Source organism: Rhinoderma darwinii, chromosome 13 (assembly GCF_050947455.1).
Source record: "Rhinoderma darwinii isolate aRhiDar2 chromosome 13, aRhiDar2.hap1, whole genome shotgun sequence".
Classification (NCBI taxonomy): Eukaryota; Metazoa; Chordata; class Amphibia; order Anura; family Rhinodermatidae; genus Rhinoderma; species Rhinoderma darwinii.
In genome coordinates this window covers 59,511,022-59,528,043 of record NC_134699.1, presented here as the reverse complement: position 1 = coordinate 59,528,043, position 17,022 = coordinate 59,511,022, and the positions used below count along the sequence as shown (strand labels likewise).

At 44.3% G+C, this 17,022-nt stretch overlaps 3 protein-coding genes across 8 annotated transcripts in view; 2 read left to right on the top strand and 1 right to left on the bottom strand.

The window, feature by feature from the left end:
* The window catches only part of PGS1 (phosphatidylglycerophosphate synthase 1), a 67,621-nt gene extending 59,662 nt beyond the window's left edge, over positions 1 to 7,959 (bottom strand). For 2 of the 4 annotated variants that reach the window (XM_075845704.1, XM_075845705.1), the window contains exon 1: positions 7,784 to 7,959. In XM_075845704.1, coding sequence (XP_075701819.1) covers positions 7,784 to 7,944 — 161 coding nt within the window. In that variant the 5' untranslated portion in view covers positions 7,945 to 7,959. Of the gene's footprint in view, positions 1 to 3,288; positions 3,577 to 7,783 lie in introns of those variants that run through there. The other 2 variants (XM_075845706.1, XM_075845710.1) reach the window with 2 other exon arrangements.
* Positions 34 to 2,650, top strand: SOCS3 (suppressor of cytokine signaling 3). The gene is made up of 2 exons (XM_075845714.1): positions 34 to 210; positions 888 to 2,650. Exon 2 carries the CDS (start codon positions 960 to 962, stop codon positions 1,554 to 1,556), a length of 597 nt encoding a protein of 198 aa, XP_075701829.1. The 5' UTR covers positions 34 to 210; positions 888 to 959; the 3' UTR covers positions 1,557 to 2,650.
* LOC142665903 (uncharacterized) lies at positions 7,903 to 12,284 on the top strand. 3 transcript variants are annotated; one of them, XM_075845712.1, is made up of 8 exons: positions 7,903 to 8,081; positions 8,716 to 8,859; positions 8,992 to 9,075; positions 9,564 to 9,652; positions 11,043 to 11,228; positions 11,302 to 11,439; positions 11,516 to 11,708; positions 11,941 to 12,284. In XM_075845712.1, the coding sequence occupies exons 1-8, from the start codon at positions 7,943 to 7,945 to the stop codon at positions 12,222 to 12,224; spliced, it is 1,257 nt and encodes a 418-aa protein (XP_075701827.1). In that variant the 5' UTR covers positions 7,903 to 7,942; the 3' UTR covers positions 12,225 to 12,284. The 3 variants fall into 3 exon arrangements, with proteins under 3 accessions (XP_075701827.1, XP_075701828.1, XP_075701826.1); XM_075845713.1 differs by having other exon boundaries at positions 7,907 to 8,039; positions 8,610 to 8,859; XM_075845711.1 differs by having other exon boundaries at positions 7,908 to 8,081; positions 8,610 to 8,859.
* The last annotated feature ends 4,738 nt before the right edge of the window (positions 12,285 to 17,022 follow it).

The following is a 17,022-nucleotide window of genomic DNA, read 5'->3' as shown; positions in this document are numbered from 1 at the left end:
TGGTTTGGGGGGAGGGGCAATAGATTACTCTATAAGAAGAGTGTGAGTGTGATCTCATGGAGTTATACGCTCACTTGTAACTTGGAGCAAGCACAAAGCTGGATTATTATAGAGTCCCTCGAAGCGGAATATTCCACTCTGGACATAGGATATTACTGCAAACACAAAGCAAACCACAAACTCACCCTACAACTGCTGCAAACTTAACCGGTAAGTAATCGAATTCAGGTTTTGCATCTAAATATAAAAAAAATATATATATAAAAAAAATTATTTTTTACACATTTTTATATAATAATGCCGAGTGGATCCTTCTAACATTTATCCATGGATTTCAGATGGTGTTAAGGTCTTACTGCTAGAGTATAGCATTTGTAACCCCTGCACACAGATGTAGCAGAGCTGAGTATATTTTTGCATTTTGTCACTGTGAGTAGTAGGTTTTCTCGACAAACTCTGCTCTTCTACTTCTGTGTAGTTGTTTCCAATGCTATGGGGTGTTTGTTCTGAATAAATTATAATGTGTATGCCCTATATACATTACAATGGGGTTAGGCAAAACAAGACCTTGGATTTACTCCTAGGATATTCTTCTTAGGATGTCATGAAACTATGCAAACGATACGCGCACATAGCACACCTACATTTACGTAAAACCTAACTTCATTCAATACGTGGAAATTCAGGTGTGACTGCAGTGAACCTCCATATCAGGGGGTCGGGAAGCTGTGATATGGGTTGCGGTTTGGTGGTCAGGCTGGTTGCCCCCCCCAGGCAGCTCCACATATCCCATCTTCCTGAAGTCACCCCTGGATTTGAGTGGCGTGCATTGTTTTCTTGGCATCACATTGTATAAAGTCCTAACCTCTGGCCTCTTCTTTATCCAGAAATCAACTCCGCACTTCTCAAGAGGGTCAAAGGCTCAGCCCTGACTCTCAGCAAAGCTGGCTCCCACCGTCATGGTCACTCAGAGCAAATTCCCGAGCATGAGCCGGGCATTGGACTCCAGTCTTCGACTCAAGACCTTCTCCTCTCTAGGCGAGTACAACCTGGTGCTGAGCGCGGTGCATAAACTGCAGGAGAGCGGATTTTATTGGAGCACGGTGACGGGCAGCCAGGCCAATCTGCTCCTCCGCACAGAACCGGCGGGCACCTTCCTTATCCGGGACAGTTCAGACAACCGCCATTTCTTCACCCTCAGCGTCAAAACCGAGTCTGGCACCAAGAACTTGCGCATCCAATGCGAGCCTTGTGGCTTCTCCTTGCAGACTGACCCACGCAGCTTGCAGCCGGTGCCACGGTTTGACTGCGTATTGAAACTTCTCAGGCATTATATGTCCACCAAGGACTCTGGCAGTGCCAAGAAATCTTATTACATCTACTCCGGGGTTGAACGTGTCCCATTGCTGCTGTCTAGGCCTTTGTCCTCAAGTGTCTCCTCTCTACAACATCTTTGCCGTAAGGCTGTGAATGGGCAACTGGAAGAGTATAGTGCCAGGGAGCAACTACCGATGCCCATTAAGGACTTCCTACAGGAATACGATTCCCCTGTGTAATGACCAAGCTTCATCAATGAGGAAAGCGTAAAACGGCCAACTGGAGCCTTATAAATCATCGTCACTTGGAGCCAAAGATGGGTTCAATGAAGGAGCTAAGACAAGTGGTTTGGAGGCCAAGTATTGGTACTGATGCCAACTGTAAGTGCCTAATAAGACAGAGAGACTCAGGCCTAGACCTGGCACCCAAGGAGAGACTGTCGAGACCACCAGCATTACTGACTATAGCCGACTCCACATGTTTACGCTTCGTACCGGGAACAGGACCATGGAGACGGCAGGCGTGGTTCTGGTACCCATCCCTGGCACAAGGCCAGAACCAAGCACCCTCTTTGCACTGAATGTCCACTTTGGTTATATGGAGGAAACGCTTATTGTCACCTACGTGGCCTTAATCTGCTGGAAGTGCGAGGGTTAAACGTGTACACACTGCAGGGCATTACCTGTATATGATATAACTGGCGGCAGTGTGACGGACACGTGAGCCGGTGCCCAGCAGAAGGAACTTTTGCACAAATTTTAGGCACATGACGTGGCCCCGTGTGTTAAGGCGGCTTAATTGAAAACTTCGGGGGTGGGGAGTCATAGTGGCAAGATGGAGGAGGAATGTCATGTGACTATCATGTACGTGAGAAGTCCGCATGGCGACTCTGACTGCACAAGTCGATTTTGCACAAGAAAATTTTGGACCAGACTAACCCCATGTCCTAGGGCAAACATTGCCATTCTGACCTCAATTATGTTTACATGGCGCCCCCTAATGGCGCTGACTATTTGGGACATTTGCACTTATTTATATTTTACACGTGGCTTTTTAATTTATAATAAACAGAACTATTGTTTTTTTTTTTAAAAAACCATAGAAAATGATCTGTCTTTAGTGTGTGTGTTAGTACGCATAAGTGTGTGTTAGTTAGTATGTATATTTGTGTGCGTGCGTGCGTGCGTGCGTGCAGTGCCTTGCAAAAGTATTCAACCCTTTAGTGTTTTTCCTGTTTTATTGCATTACAACCTGGAATAAAAATGGATTTTATGTAACGGACCTGACAAAATAGTCCAAATTGATACAGTGGAAAAAAAACAAAACTTTGTTTAAACAATTAAAATACAAAAATACCTAAAACTAAGAAGTTGTGAGTTTATGTGAATTCACCCCCTTTGCTATGAAACCCCTTAATAAGGTCTGCTCAAACCGATGAACGTCATAAATCACATAATTACACGTGTCCACAGGGCTCCATGATCCCGCCAGAAGCACTGTATGGCATCCTTCACAGGTATACATGAAACGTATACGTCAGGAAGCTCCTATATATAGACAGTGACATCAGGAGCTTCCCGGGCACAGTGCTTCAGGTAGAGTGGGATACGTTGCAGCCTTCGTTTGGAGGTATACGTCCGGAGTCGTATACCTCCAACAGAAGGCAAAAACGCAATCAAATGGTACAAACCCCCCCCCCCCTAAAAAAAAAAAATTATAACCCTTATCTGTTTCTGGGAAAGCTGGGTGACAACCAAATTGGCTTCCATAACCAGGCAGATTGTCACTCTGCTCCTGAATACCAAATATATCAGTGACACATCCACAGCCCCTGTAAAACAAAGCGCATTTGCTATACAAGAGCCTGGGAAAGTTGGGTTACAATCAATATGGCTTCTATGACAACTGACACTCAGCTTTCCCAGATTCCTGAATGGCAAAACCACACTGATACACTCCCAAATTTTTTACCTGCAGATCTGCCGGCTCTAAAAATAAAAGCACCCCATCCCACGCTACATGAGCTCAGAGGTGTGTCAATATGAATGACGAAGGGTTAATCCAGGTGACGCGGCAAGGCGTTTTATATCGATGACACGGGTTGTCTCACAAGGTGGAGGGATTTGTCGGCTATTCTCGGCACTGGGTGGAGGGTGTGTGGCAAATTCCTTATTTCGTACATGACAGCGAACAGAAGGGTTAACTGGCGAGGCCTTCTGCAGGGAAGTCATCCCTTCCTCTGTCAAAGTCAGGAATGCCGTCCGTGCGTCATAATCCCCCGTAATTATATTCCTGTTAGCACCGTCTCGAACGCACTTCCTTGTTTCCAGGACAACGCGACCATTGTGGAAACACACAGATTCCGATCTGGGTGCCAGGAAATTCAGAAAAGGGGGGAAGGCGGCGGGGCCTAGTGGTTGGGATCACAAACACCTGTATGAACAAGTCCTGTAAAACGGAGGAAGCTTCATTATAGAAGTTGTCACCCAGCTTTCCCAGACTCCTGAATGGCGAATCTGCCTAGTTATACCTGTATACAGTCAGGTGGTGGAATCTGTTCCGTCTGCCATAAAAGGCGTATTCCCAAAACCATAAATGATCTATCCACAGGACCCAACCGATCATGAGTGAGGGGGATATTGCTGTGGTGGTGGTCGAGCCTGCACGCTAAAGCCTATGGGAATGACGGAAACAGCCGAGCACAGCGCCCGGCTGTTGCTGTCCTTCTCATAGGCAGTGAATAGATCGACAGCTCGACTGCAGTGAGGAGGATCTAGAGGTTCGGGAACCCACTTCTCACGGTCGGTGGGACCCCCAGCGATCGGAAAATGATGATCTATCCTGTGGATAGGTGATCATTTATGATTTTCAGAATGCAGATTCCTACTCATAATGTGGGAGCGATTCTGATACAAGTAGATTAGGGAATTGTTGTATAAGCGATTGCCTGGATTACCAGTCCAGGATGCCCCCTGCCCGGCATACAATGTACTGACCCCCCTGGCCAGCTGGGTCTATTAGTCATGTATGACCACTACATTACAGGAATAGGTTTCTTAAGTCTTCACGCCGTAGATGCAGAGTTCCTCCTCCAGGCTGCATCATTGTCCCTGACCGCTCTCCAGCAGCCGGCGGGGGCATACGGAGGGGAAGATTACAACATGGCTCCACTCAGTTTGTGTTGTGTTTGTCATGGTTACCGTTTATTCTCGCCCAGTTTCCAGAAATTCCTGAAGTGTATGCTCACAGCAGAAAACAGCTGCAGGGCGCGCTCGCTACGGGGGAACACTTGGAGGAGACGACCGTTTTTGGTTGAGGGATAAATGCAGGAAATGACAGAGGGGAATCCCTATCCTAGAAACAAAACACACTACAGATGGAGCAGGGTTTGTTACATGCTTATATGATCGCAAAATGTGTTTTACACAGGACCGGAGGAAAAACGCAGTTGGGGGGATGGAAGATCAGGGTCTAGTTCTAGTGATCATTGGGGTTCACAGCGGTCACCCCCCTCCCCCACCAGTCTGATTGGCTGGGATACCCCTTTAACTTAGAGAGGCACAATACCAACATTCGACTGACAAATTCAGCTCTGCTACATCTAAAACACCCAATATGACTACCATTACAGCTTCCGGCTCCGTGCACACGACCGGACCCATTCATTTCTATTGCCCACTGACACGTTCCTGTCGTAGAAACCTTCCGTAAAAAATAGGACATGTCTTATTTTATGGACCGTGCTCCCATACTTTAGGCACGGCCGGCCGCAACAGTCGTCCGCATTTGTGGACCTATAAAGTATAGGAGCACGGTCCGCAAAAATAAAAAATAGGAAGGTTTCTTCTGCACGGAAATCTATGGTCGTGTGCATGGGGCCTAAATTTCTGCCTGGAAAAATCAGCTCCGGTTTTTTTAAGGGTATGTTCACACGGCCTATTTACGGACGTAAATCGGGCGTTTTTGCCCCGAATTACGCCCGAAAATAGCGCCTCAATAGCGCTGACAAACATCTGCCCATTGAAAGCAATGGGCAGACGTTTGTCTGTTCACACGAGGCGTATATTTACGCGCCGCTGTCAAATGACGGCGCGTAAATTGACGCCCGCGTCAAAGAAGTGACCTGTCACTTCTTTGGCCGTAATTGGAGCCGCTATTCATTGACTCCAATGAATAGCAGCGCTAATTACGGCCGTAATTGACGCGGCGTTCAAGCGCCTGCACATGCCGGTACGGCTGAAATTACGGGGATGTTTTCAGGCTGAAACATCCCCGTAATTTCAGCCGTTACGGACCCCCGCCGTGTGAACATACCCTCAGTGGTTTTGCACCACACACGTTTTTTGACGCGTTTTTTTTTAGCTATCTCTTCAAAAGAAAGATGGAATAACCGCAAGCGTTTTTTTCCAAAAACAACGCAACAAAAAAAACCCGTTTTTTTCCGTCTTCCATTGATTTCAATGGGGTTTTTGAGGCAGAAAACACCTTAAGATAGGGCATGTCGCTTCTTTTTACCGCGTTTTTTTTTGCTCGTGGTAAAAAAAAAACGCCTCCACCTCCCATTGAAATCAATGGGAGTCAATTTCGGCCGTTTTTTGACGAGGTTTCCGCGACAACAACCGCGGCAAAAAACTTTGTGTAAACAGGGCCTTAGAGTGCATTCAGACATTGCAGTTGAGGTGCGATTTTTGCTGCGTGGTCGGGAACTCGGAAGGCAAAAACCGGAAGCGAATAGCAGCGTTTTTTCTGTTTTAATGAGCCTTACCTGTGCTACCAGCGGCAATTCACTTTAAAACTGTGTGCGGTTCTCGGCCGTGCGTCAGGAACCAAAGTTCAACTACAATGTCTGAGTATACAATTAGATATCTTTATCCAGCTTTACCAGGTTCCTGAATAGAAAATTGAACTATAATAATACAATCTACACAGATAACAAGGCAGATCTGACATTCAGGACTCTGGGAAAGCTGGGTAAAAGTCACTATAACAGCTGCTACAAAGAAAATTTGTCCCTGTAATAAGAAAGCATTAATAGAAGTCCTTGAGTCGTCCTCTTCCGTCAAGTTTGTAAAAATTCTGTTCAGCCGTTTAGTTATATCTGTTTCTAGGAAAGCTGGGTGCTTACCAATATGGTAGTCACTACTATAGAGACGGATTCTTATTCTTAAAGGGGCTGTCTACTTTCCTAGGAGGTTGGAAGATGGCTTCTGATTGGTTGCTATGGGCAACGGTTACACTGCACATGCAAAAGGGGGTAATTCTGATAATGGCATAGGAGGGAATTGCTATTTAACCTATAATTTAAAGGGGTTGTCCCAAAATTAACCCTTTCTGTGGAGAATGCGGCATGTCCGTGTAATTTACTATTCAGAGTATGTTCACACGACCAAGTTTCAGACGTAATTCGGGCGTTTTACGCCCCGAATTCCGTCTGAAAAAAACGGCTCCATTACGCCGACAAACATCTGCCCATTGCTTTCAATGGGTCTTACGATGTTCTGTGCCGACAACCTGTCATTTTACGCGTCGCTGTCAAAAGACGGCGCGTAAAAAAGACGGCTCGTCAAAAGAAGTGCATGTCACTTCTTGGGACGTAATTGGAGCCGTTTTTCATTGACTCCATTGAAAAACAGCTCCAATTACGTCCGTAATGGACGCCGCGAAAAACGTGAGTACGAGCAATTACGTCTGAAATTCAGGACCTTTTTTCGCCTGAAAACAGCTCCTGAATTTCAGACGTTTTGACAAGTGCACGCGTTTTTCGCGGCGTCTTTTACGGACGTAATTGGAGATTATTTTCATTGGAGTCAATGAAAAACGGCTCCAATTACGTCCCAAGAAGTGACATGCACTTCTTTGAGGCGGGCGTCTTTTTACGCCCCGTCTTTTGACAGCGGCGCATAAAAAAAAGCTTGTCTGCATAGAACACCGTAAGACCCATTGAATTCAATGGGCAGATGTTTGCAGACTGTTTGGAGCCGTTTTTTCGGCCGTAATTCGAGGCAGAAAACACCGGAACTACGTCCGTAAATAGGGCGTGTGAACATACCCTAATGCTTCATTGCCGCAATAGGTCAGTTGCCACTTTCCCCCATGATTACAGCTGATCGCTGGGGATGCCATTCACCATTTAAAACATATTAAATAGCAATTCCCTAATGTATGTTGTTTTGTTTTTTTTATCAGAATTGCTTCCATTTGCAGCTGGAATGCAAATAAAGCTGTTGCCCCTAACAACCAATCAAATACCTTCTTTCATCTACCAACCTACCTTAGAAAAATAAGTACTGAAATCAGATTGGTTGCCAGGGGCAACGTCTCCATTTTACACCTACATTGATTTTTTGGGGGGGTTTTCTGACCAGAAAGTCTCGAGAAATGTAATTTCCTTTCCACTCCACATCTTATCAGAACTTTCCTGCTTATAAAGTTACTCAAAAGATTCCCACGAAACACTGACACATACCCGTGTAATCTGCGATGTGTGGCGGTCCGGCTGGTTGTTAAACTACAACTTTCTGCATGCCCTGGCAACCTTCCTTCACACACGCCTACGACAATAGCGCCCGAAGAATCCCGGGAAATGTAGTCCCGCGTCAACAGCGTACAGAAGCAGCCCCTGTGCATGCTGGGATACGATCAGACCAGCGTTTTTCCTATGATGCCCCGCGGCTTCAAGGGTCCAAATTCCAGAGTTACATGTGTAAAGCCCTATGTGGAGGGTGAGGACGGCTGTGACTCCGGGGGCCTGGCTCCGCTGCTGGGTATTGTATTAGCGCGTTCTCTCTCTCTCTCTCATTGGTAGCGACAACTTTTTGCCGTGCTTGCCAAGCTTTAAAAAGGTCACCAGGGAGATAAAGCGGTGCCCGCAGCGCAACATTGATCTCAACGTGAATACAGACCCCCGAAACCAAAAGACCCCATAAATACAGACCCCAGACCTCTAAACAAATACAGAGCCCATACCAGACCCCCTAAATACAGACCCCAGACCTCTAAACAAATACAGACTCCAGATCAGACCCCCTAAATATAGACCCACACCTCTAAACTAATACAGACTACCAGACCCCTAAATAGAGACCAGACCCGACCCCCTAAACTAATACAGACCCCAGACCAGAAGTGCAGAAACCATCTCTATCTACAGGCATAATCTTCACCCATACAGTAAACTTCCCTAAATAATTGCCGGATTATCAAATATTCTGGATTATTGGAATTCCTTTCAATTACGGTAGATTGTTCGTGTCAGTTTTATAGACTTTTTCAATCATTTCCTTATCTTTCAGCTCAGAAGCAGCAGTAGTTGTCCGCCGCCACAGTATAAAGCATCCGCATACACAGCGCTCCCCTTCTGGCTCCCACCAGGCCCAAATTTCCGTTCTATGTATTCAGGCAGCCAAATCGGTGCAGGAATGGGTGTAGTGGTGGTGGACCTGCGCAGTGACACGGTTACTAAGCCCTGCGCAGAGATGAGGACAGCCATGGCAGAGGCGGAGGTCGGAGATGATGTCTATGGTGAAGACCCCACAGTGAATGGTGAGTACGGAGCGCCACCCCCAACATGTATGTGAAAAGGATTGCTGATTGTATCCCTAGCTATAACCTTTGTGGGTGGAGTGGCCCTTTAAATGCCAGCTAGCTCATGCATATGTATATTTGTCCGCACAGAGATTCAACGACATGCTGCACAACTTCTCGGGACCGAAGACGCTCTCTTTGTGACCAGCGGCGCTATGGGAAATCTGATCTCAGGCAAGTGACCCCCAAACTCCCACCTCATCAGCAGTGTGAATAAAACTGAATCATGGTATAATGAATTCTGCAGCTTTCAGATAGTTTTTGTGGTTCAATTTCTCATTATATTCAATATAGTTCTGCTTGCGGTCAGTGAATGGAATCATTCAGGGCATCCCGAGGCTTTAAATTTATTTATTTTTAAAAATCCTACTTGTCCAACTGACCGAGGTGAGAAATACTCACTGGTCACAGTGTGTCAGGACTTTTGGTTGTCACGAGCCGTATACGTGTCAGTTAAACATGAAGATTTCACTGACAGCAAGCAGACATATTGAACATTTGGAGGAGTTGAAATACAATGTAACTTAGAAAGTTGTGGAATTTTTCTTTATGCAATGGGCTTGTTCAAACTTTTCATACTCAGAAAATAAGTTACAGGAGGGTTAATACCTTACATGAAGGTGCAGGACACGCAGTCATGTTTAATGTTTGTCTCTCACCAGTCATGGTTCACTGTCCGGTCAGAGGATCTGAGGTCCTGGTTGGGGATGAATCTCACTTATACTTCTATGAGCAAGGAAGTGCCGCACAGGTAAGGTACCTTTATACCCACTGCTTTGGTTTGTTATGTTGCCACCTGCTGTCTGCTGTTTGTAACTGCAGAGATTATTTATAAAAGCTATACAAGCTATATCCAGCAGATGGCGCAGTACTGACTTGCGCCATAGTTTATCTGCTTGAAGGCATATTTTTCTTTTTCGTGTTTTTTGCCCGCGGCCATTGAATCAAATGCAAAGAACGCTTGAAATGAGCGCCGGGGGAGGTCAGAGGTGGAAATTGCAGAAAGACAATGTCTCTGCCTCCTATCAAAATCAATTGGGGCAGATTTTCTAAATTAGCGCCAAAAACTCTGTGTGAACTGACCCTTAAAGTGCATATAGATAAAGTTTTTGGCCGCGTGGTAAAAAAAGAAATTAAAAAGGCAAACAAATTGCTGCCCAAAGCACGTGGTTTTACCACGGTTTGTCTGAAATTTTTACAGGTGAAACATTTATTTTACGTTTCACCTGTAAAAACTGCAGCTGCAAATCACGGTAAAAACGCATGCAGTTTTACCACAAATTGCCGCGTCGTGCAATGCGTTTTTTCTGTTTTTTTACAAGTGAAATTTTTTTTAAAAGTTACCTGTAAAAACCACACAGGCAAAAAAACTGTTCAGAAACCGCTGTAAATTGGTTTTGTCGCGACTTTTGATGCGTTTTTGTACCCTTTTAAAAACATGCCCAGAGTCTAAGTTTAAAGGCCCAGTTGTAAATAAATCTTAATCATAATATAATTAAAAAGTTACTTCTAGCTTTCATTCAACATTTCTGCTTGCTGTAAGTGAATGGAAACATTCTTATTTATAAGCAGAAGCTGAAAACCTATACAAAAGTTAATACTCGTCACAGCTGCATCAACTCGAGACCATCCTCTGAGCTAAACAGTCTAGACGCCAGGCTGATACGTTTTTCCGGCACTGATACATTGCAGCAAACTACCAGAACAGGAGAGGGATTTGTGCTGTTGTATTTATTTCACTGAGGATTTCCTTGACTGGATTCAAATGTAACAAACTGTGAGCAACATTGTCTGTACAGGGTTACAGTCTGGATGTAATGAATGCTGCCATGCACTGACAGCAAGCAGACATATTGAGAGTGGTTTGTAATTGAAACACTGTATACTTTGCTTAAACACTTGATTTAGAAGATTCATTCTGCTCGTTCTTTTCTTAAAGGATCACTCCAGTTAAAACATATACAGAGTTATGCCTAGTGCCTGGGAGCGGAGCATGACTAACTAGAGAAGTCATGCTCCACCCCTCAGGCCCAGCACTTTACATTGACCGTCCCTTTAATTATTACCGTTTGTCATCTTATTGCGTAGTGTGAACGAGCCGTAAATGAGGGGACTAGGTAAATGCCGTTGTCTCGTTGCAGGTTGCAGGGGTGTTCTCTCGTGCTGTGAGGACCATGAAAGATGGTCGTCTGGATCTGAAGGATTTGGAGGGTAGAATCCAGCATGGCTACCCCGATGTGCACTTTGCCAAGACGTGTCTCATTTGCCTGGAGAACAGTCACAACCGCATGGGCGGCCGTGTGTTACCCCTGTCCTATATGAAGGAGGTGGGCACAGTGTACCCCACTGTGTTGTGTGTCATACCCTTCCAGATGAGCTCAGTCTCCTCATCACATGCAGGTGCGGGACATCGCAGATCGCTACGGACTGAAGATCCATCTAGATGGGGCGCGATTATTTAACGCTGCGGAGGCGCTGGGGGTGGAGCCAGCAGAGATTGTCCGATTCTCTGACTCAGTGTTACTGTGTCTTTCAAAGGTAAAGAATTAATGAAAAAAATATATATTTCAAAAGATGGACGGGATCTGAACAGAATTCTCATGTTGGGTTGCAGGGCCTTGGCGCGCCAGTGGGTTCGTTAATTGGGGGGAAAGCAGAGTTTATTGCTGAGGCGCGCCGGGCAAGGAAGATGCTTGGAGGAGGAATGCGCCAGGCTGGCGTACTCGCTGCTGCTGGACTGGTGGCATTGAAACATGCCAAAGAGAATGTGAAGTTAGATCATCAGAATGCCAAGGCATTCGCCCACGGTAAGGGGCTGCATGAACATACAGCGCTCCTTTTGTACCTGTTCCCGGGTATTTGTAATCCTGTGGCAATGTCAAATGCTTAACAGGGGAATACCCCTTTAAAGGAAGAGCATAAATCAAACCCACTACCTGAATGATCATCTCTTACCCATTTAAAGGCCCAGCGCATGTGTCTTTCCATGCAGCCATTTTGCTAGTTGATGTGACCTGGATTTTTCATGTTTCTTCCCAGCGGTGCAGGAGCTCGGGTCATCCATCTGCTCGGCCGACCCTGCGGTGGTGGAGAGTAACATGGTGCTGCTTACAGTCACGGCACCGCTGTCAGGACAGGAACTGTGTGATCAGCTGAGGGCAGGCGACCAGCAGGCCGGCGTGGCAGTGAAAGCGCTCGCCATCTCACCTCAGACAGTGCGGCTTGTCTGGCATCGTGACATCTCCACAGAGTACACCATGCGGGCACTGGAGAAGCTCAAGTGGGTGCTGCAAAAATACAAAACTGGGGTACTCCAGGCATAGCCAGAGGCACCCAGGAGGGGGTGATTGTCGCTAGACAGTATTAAAACTTTTACACCCGTTGCAGCATAGTTTTCTTTATTGTATAATAACCAGTGATTGAACATGAATGTATAATAAAGGAACGTATACACACTCACCCAATGATGGGAGCACATCAGGCAGTGTGGAGAGGGCACAAGTCAGCGCTACACTATACAGCAGAAGTCTGCAACATTCCAGCTCCCATCTGGCTACAGCTATTGTATCCACTAAGCAGAGAGCAGGTACCCTACTGCCACATCTGTGCACAGGTTGTGTATGGTATTGCATTTGCAACCCAGCCCCATTCAGTTTAGTGGAGTTGGTCTGCAATACCAAACAACCCATGGGCGGGTGTGGCGCTGCTTGTGGAAAGCAGCCATGTTTTTTCCAATCCTGTACAGACCTTTTAAGGTAAAAAAATATGATGCAGCAGTTTGGTATATATGGCCCCAGTTTCCAGTTACGTCTAGTGCAGGGGTGGAGCATGACCAGGTTATTTTTTTTTGGTGTTTGAATCCCAGTGTCAGGCCACTCCCTCCTGTCAGTTTTATTACAGCTGAAGTATTTGAATGTTACACTTCATATCCTAAATTCATATTAATGTGGAATCCATAGTGTCCTGCTGCTGGATAGTGTGTATATCTTACAGCGTATACTTAACAGCGGCTGTAAAGGAGGAGGCTGCTTTCATTGCATTCTATATAGAGTCTGGTCCGCAAACCCTATTACAGCTCCTGCCAACCCCCCGGCATATTGTATCCACTCATCTAGACCAATGGCCACGTTCATCAGTAGTGAACAAAAGCACTTACGCCACCTGATGGCCAAAAAAAAGTGAAAGTCAATACATACATCGCAAACTTTTCCCTGTATTAACCCCTTCCCTCTTTGGCCACTTTGGACCTTCCTGACAGAGCCTCATTTTTCAAATCTGACATGTTTCACTTTATGTGGTAATAACTCCGGAATGCTTTTACCTATCCAAGCGATTCTGAGATTGTTTTCTCGTGACACATTGGACTTTATGTTACTGGCAAAATTTGCCCGATACATTCAGTATTTAATTGTGAAAAAGACCAAAATTTAGCGAAAAATTGCAAAAATTAGCATTTTTCTCAATTTAAATGTATCTGCTTGTAAGACAGGCAGTTATACCACACAAAAATCTTGCTAACTAACATCCCCCATATGTCTACTTTATATTGGCATCATATTTTGATCATCATTTTATTTTTCTAGGACGTTACAAGGCTTAGAACTTTAGCAGCAATTTCTCACATTTTCAAGAAAATTTCAAAATGCTATTTTTACAGGGGCCAGTTCAGTTGTGAAGTGGCTTTGAGGTCCTTAGATATTAGAAACCCCCAATAAGTCACCCCATTTTAAAAACTGCACCCATCAAAGTATTCAAAACAGCATTTAGAAAGTTTCTTAACCCTTTAGACGTTGCACAGGAATGAAGGCAAAGTAGAGGTGAAATTTACAAAGTTCATTATTTTTTTCCAGAAATTCATTTTGAATCCATTTTTTTTGTACCAGAGAAGGTTTTACCCAAGAAATGCAACTCAATATTTATTGCCCAGGTTCTGCAGTTTTAGGAAATATCCCACATATGGCCCTAGTGTGCTACTGGACTGAAACACCGGCCTCAGAAGCAAAGGAGCACCTGGTAGATTTTGGGCCTCCTTTTTATTAGAATATATTTTAGGCACCATATCCGCTTTGAACAGGTCTAGTGGAACTAAAACAGTGGAAATCCCCCAAAAGTGACTCCATTTTGGAAACTACACCCCACGAGGAATTTATCTAGGGGTGTAGCAAGCATTTTGACCGGCCAGTTTTTTTGCAAAAATTTTTGGAACTAGGCCATGAAAATGAAAATCTACATTTTTTCAAATAAAATGTAGGTTTAGCTAATTTTTTTTCATTTCCAAGAGAACTAAAGTAGAACAAGCACAACAACATTTGTAGAGCAATTTCTCCCGAGTAAAACAATACCCCACATGTGGTAATAAACGATTGTTTGGATACACGGCAGGGCTTAGAATGGAAAGTGCGCCATTTGGCTCTTGGAGCTCAAATTTAGCAGGAATGGTTTGCGGAGGCCATGTCACATTTGCAAAGCCCCTGAGGTGACAAAACAGTGGAAACCCCTAACAAGTGACCCCATTTTGGAAACTATACCCCTCAAGGAATTTATCTAGGGGTGTAGCAAGCATTTTGACCGGCCAGTTTTTTTGCAAAAATTTTTGGAACTAGGTCATGAAAATGAAAATCTACATTTTTTCAAATAAAATGTAGGTTTAGCTAATTTTTTTTCATTTCCAAGAGAACTAAAGTAGAACAAGCACAACAACATTTGTAGAGCAATTTCTCCCGAGTAAAACAATACCTCACATGTGGTAATAAACAGCTGTTTGGACACACGGCAGGGCTTAGAAGGGAAAGAGCGCCATTTGGCTTTTGGAACTCAAATTTAGCAGGAATGGTTTGCGGAGGCCATGTCACATTTACAAAGCCCCTGAGGGGATAAAACAGAGGAAACCCCCAACAAGTGACCCCATTTTGGAAACTACACCCCATGAGGAAATTATCTAGGGGTGTAGCAAGCATTTTGACCAGCCAGTTTTTTTACAGAACTTATTGTAAGTAGGCCGTAAAAATGAAAATCTACATTTTTTTCAAAGAAAATGTAGGTTTAGGTATTTTTTTTTTTCATTTCCACAAGGACTGAAGGAGAAAAAGCACCGCAACATTTGTAAAGCAACTTCTCCCGAGTAAAAAAATACCCCACATGTGGTCACAAACATCTGTTTGGACACACGGTAGGGCTCAGAATGGAAGGAGCACCATTTGGATTTTGGAATGGTTTCTGGGTGTCATGTCATATTTGCTGAGCCCCTGTAGTACTAGTACAGTGGAAACACCCCAAAAGTGACTCCATTTGGGAAACTGCACCCCCTGAGGAATCATCTAGGGGTATAGTGAAAATTTTGATCCCAAAGGTTTTTTGCTGAATTAATTAGAATTAAGCCATGAAAATGAAAAATAATTTTTTTTTCCAACAAGATGTAGTTTAAGATACACATTTTTCATTTTTGCAAGGAATAGAGAAGAAAAAGCCCCCCAACATTTGTAAAGTAATTTCTCCCGAGTACAGTAACGCCCCATATGTGGTTATAATCGGCTGTTTACGTATATGGGAGCATTCAGAAGAAAAGGAGCGGTATTTATCTTTTGGAGCGTAGATTTTGCTGGAATGGTTTGCGGACGCCATGTTGCATTTGCAAAACCCCTGATGTACCAAACAAAAGTGACCCCGTTTTAGAAACTACACCCCTAAAGGCATTTATCAAGGGGTGTAGTGAGAATTTAGACTCCACAGGTGTTTTTCAGAAATGAATACGCAGTGGATGGTGCAAAGTGAAAATTGCAATTTCTCCACTGATCTGCCCATTCACCGCACAAGATGTTGTGCCCCTAGAGAATCTTACCCCATAAATTTTTAAGCAGGTTCTCCCGGGTATGGTAATGCCTTACATGTGGCCATAAATTGCTGTTTGGGCACACTGTAGGGCTAAGAAGGGAAAGACCGCCATTTTGAGCATGGATTTTGCTTGGTAATAGTTCTGTTTGGGGTTTTGCTGGTATTTCAGTTTATAATGTGGCATATGTAATCTGTGCGGAGTATATCAGGGGTATATGTAATCTGTGCGGAGTATATCAGGGGTATATGTAATCTGTGCGGAGTATATCAGGGGTATATGTAATCTGTGCGGAGTATATCAGGGGTATATGTAATCTGTGCGGAGTATATCAGGGGTATATGTAATCTGTGCGGAGTATATCAGGGGTATATGTAATCTGTGCGGAGTATATCAGGGGTATATGTGATCTGTGCGGAGTATATCAGGGGTATATGTGATCTGTGCGGAGTATATCAGGGGTATATGTGATCTGTGCGGAGTATATCAGGGGTATATGTAATCTGTGCGGAGTATATCAGGGGTATATGTAATCTGTGCGGAGTACATCAGGGGTATATGTAATCTGTGCGGAGTACATCAGGGCATAATAAGAGGGTATAATAATGGGGTAAATAATACAATTATCCATAGGTGTGGGTTACGATGTGAAGCGATCCGTTATGCACAGGCCGGTGTCACACTGATAAACGGTTTTCTTTCTTATCCCCCTTTTGTAACACTCTTTACACTGCACCTTTTGGGGACTTTTTCTCCTTCGTAGTTTGGGAAATATTACTGGGAAAGTTTTGCGCTGATATAATACGGGCGCCCTCGCTTCCAGCGGATGTGCGATGTCCCTTCCCTTTCCTAGTTCCTAAATACCATGGTCCTGAATCTGAAGGAATCTTCCCCTCCGGCCTGCGCATTGAGATGTTTTTCATCACCGCATTACTAGTGCCGTAACTTTTTTGTTTTTCAGCTGATTGAGCGGTGTGCGGGCTTGTTTTTTGCGAGACGGGCTGTAGATTTTATTGGTACCATTTTAGAACACATACGACTTTTTGATCACTTTATTTCATTTTTTTGGTAAAGGAAATTACCAAAAACAAGCAATTCTGGAATAGTTTTTTATTGGTTTTTTTATCGGCATCCACAGTGCGCCCTAAATTACATGTTAGCTTTATTCTGCGGGTCGATACGATTACGGCGATACCAAATTTATATAGTTTTTTTATGTATTGCAGCTTTTTCACAATAAAATCACTTTTTATAAAATCATTTGTTTTCTGTGTCGACATTCTAAGACCCAT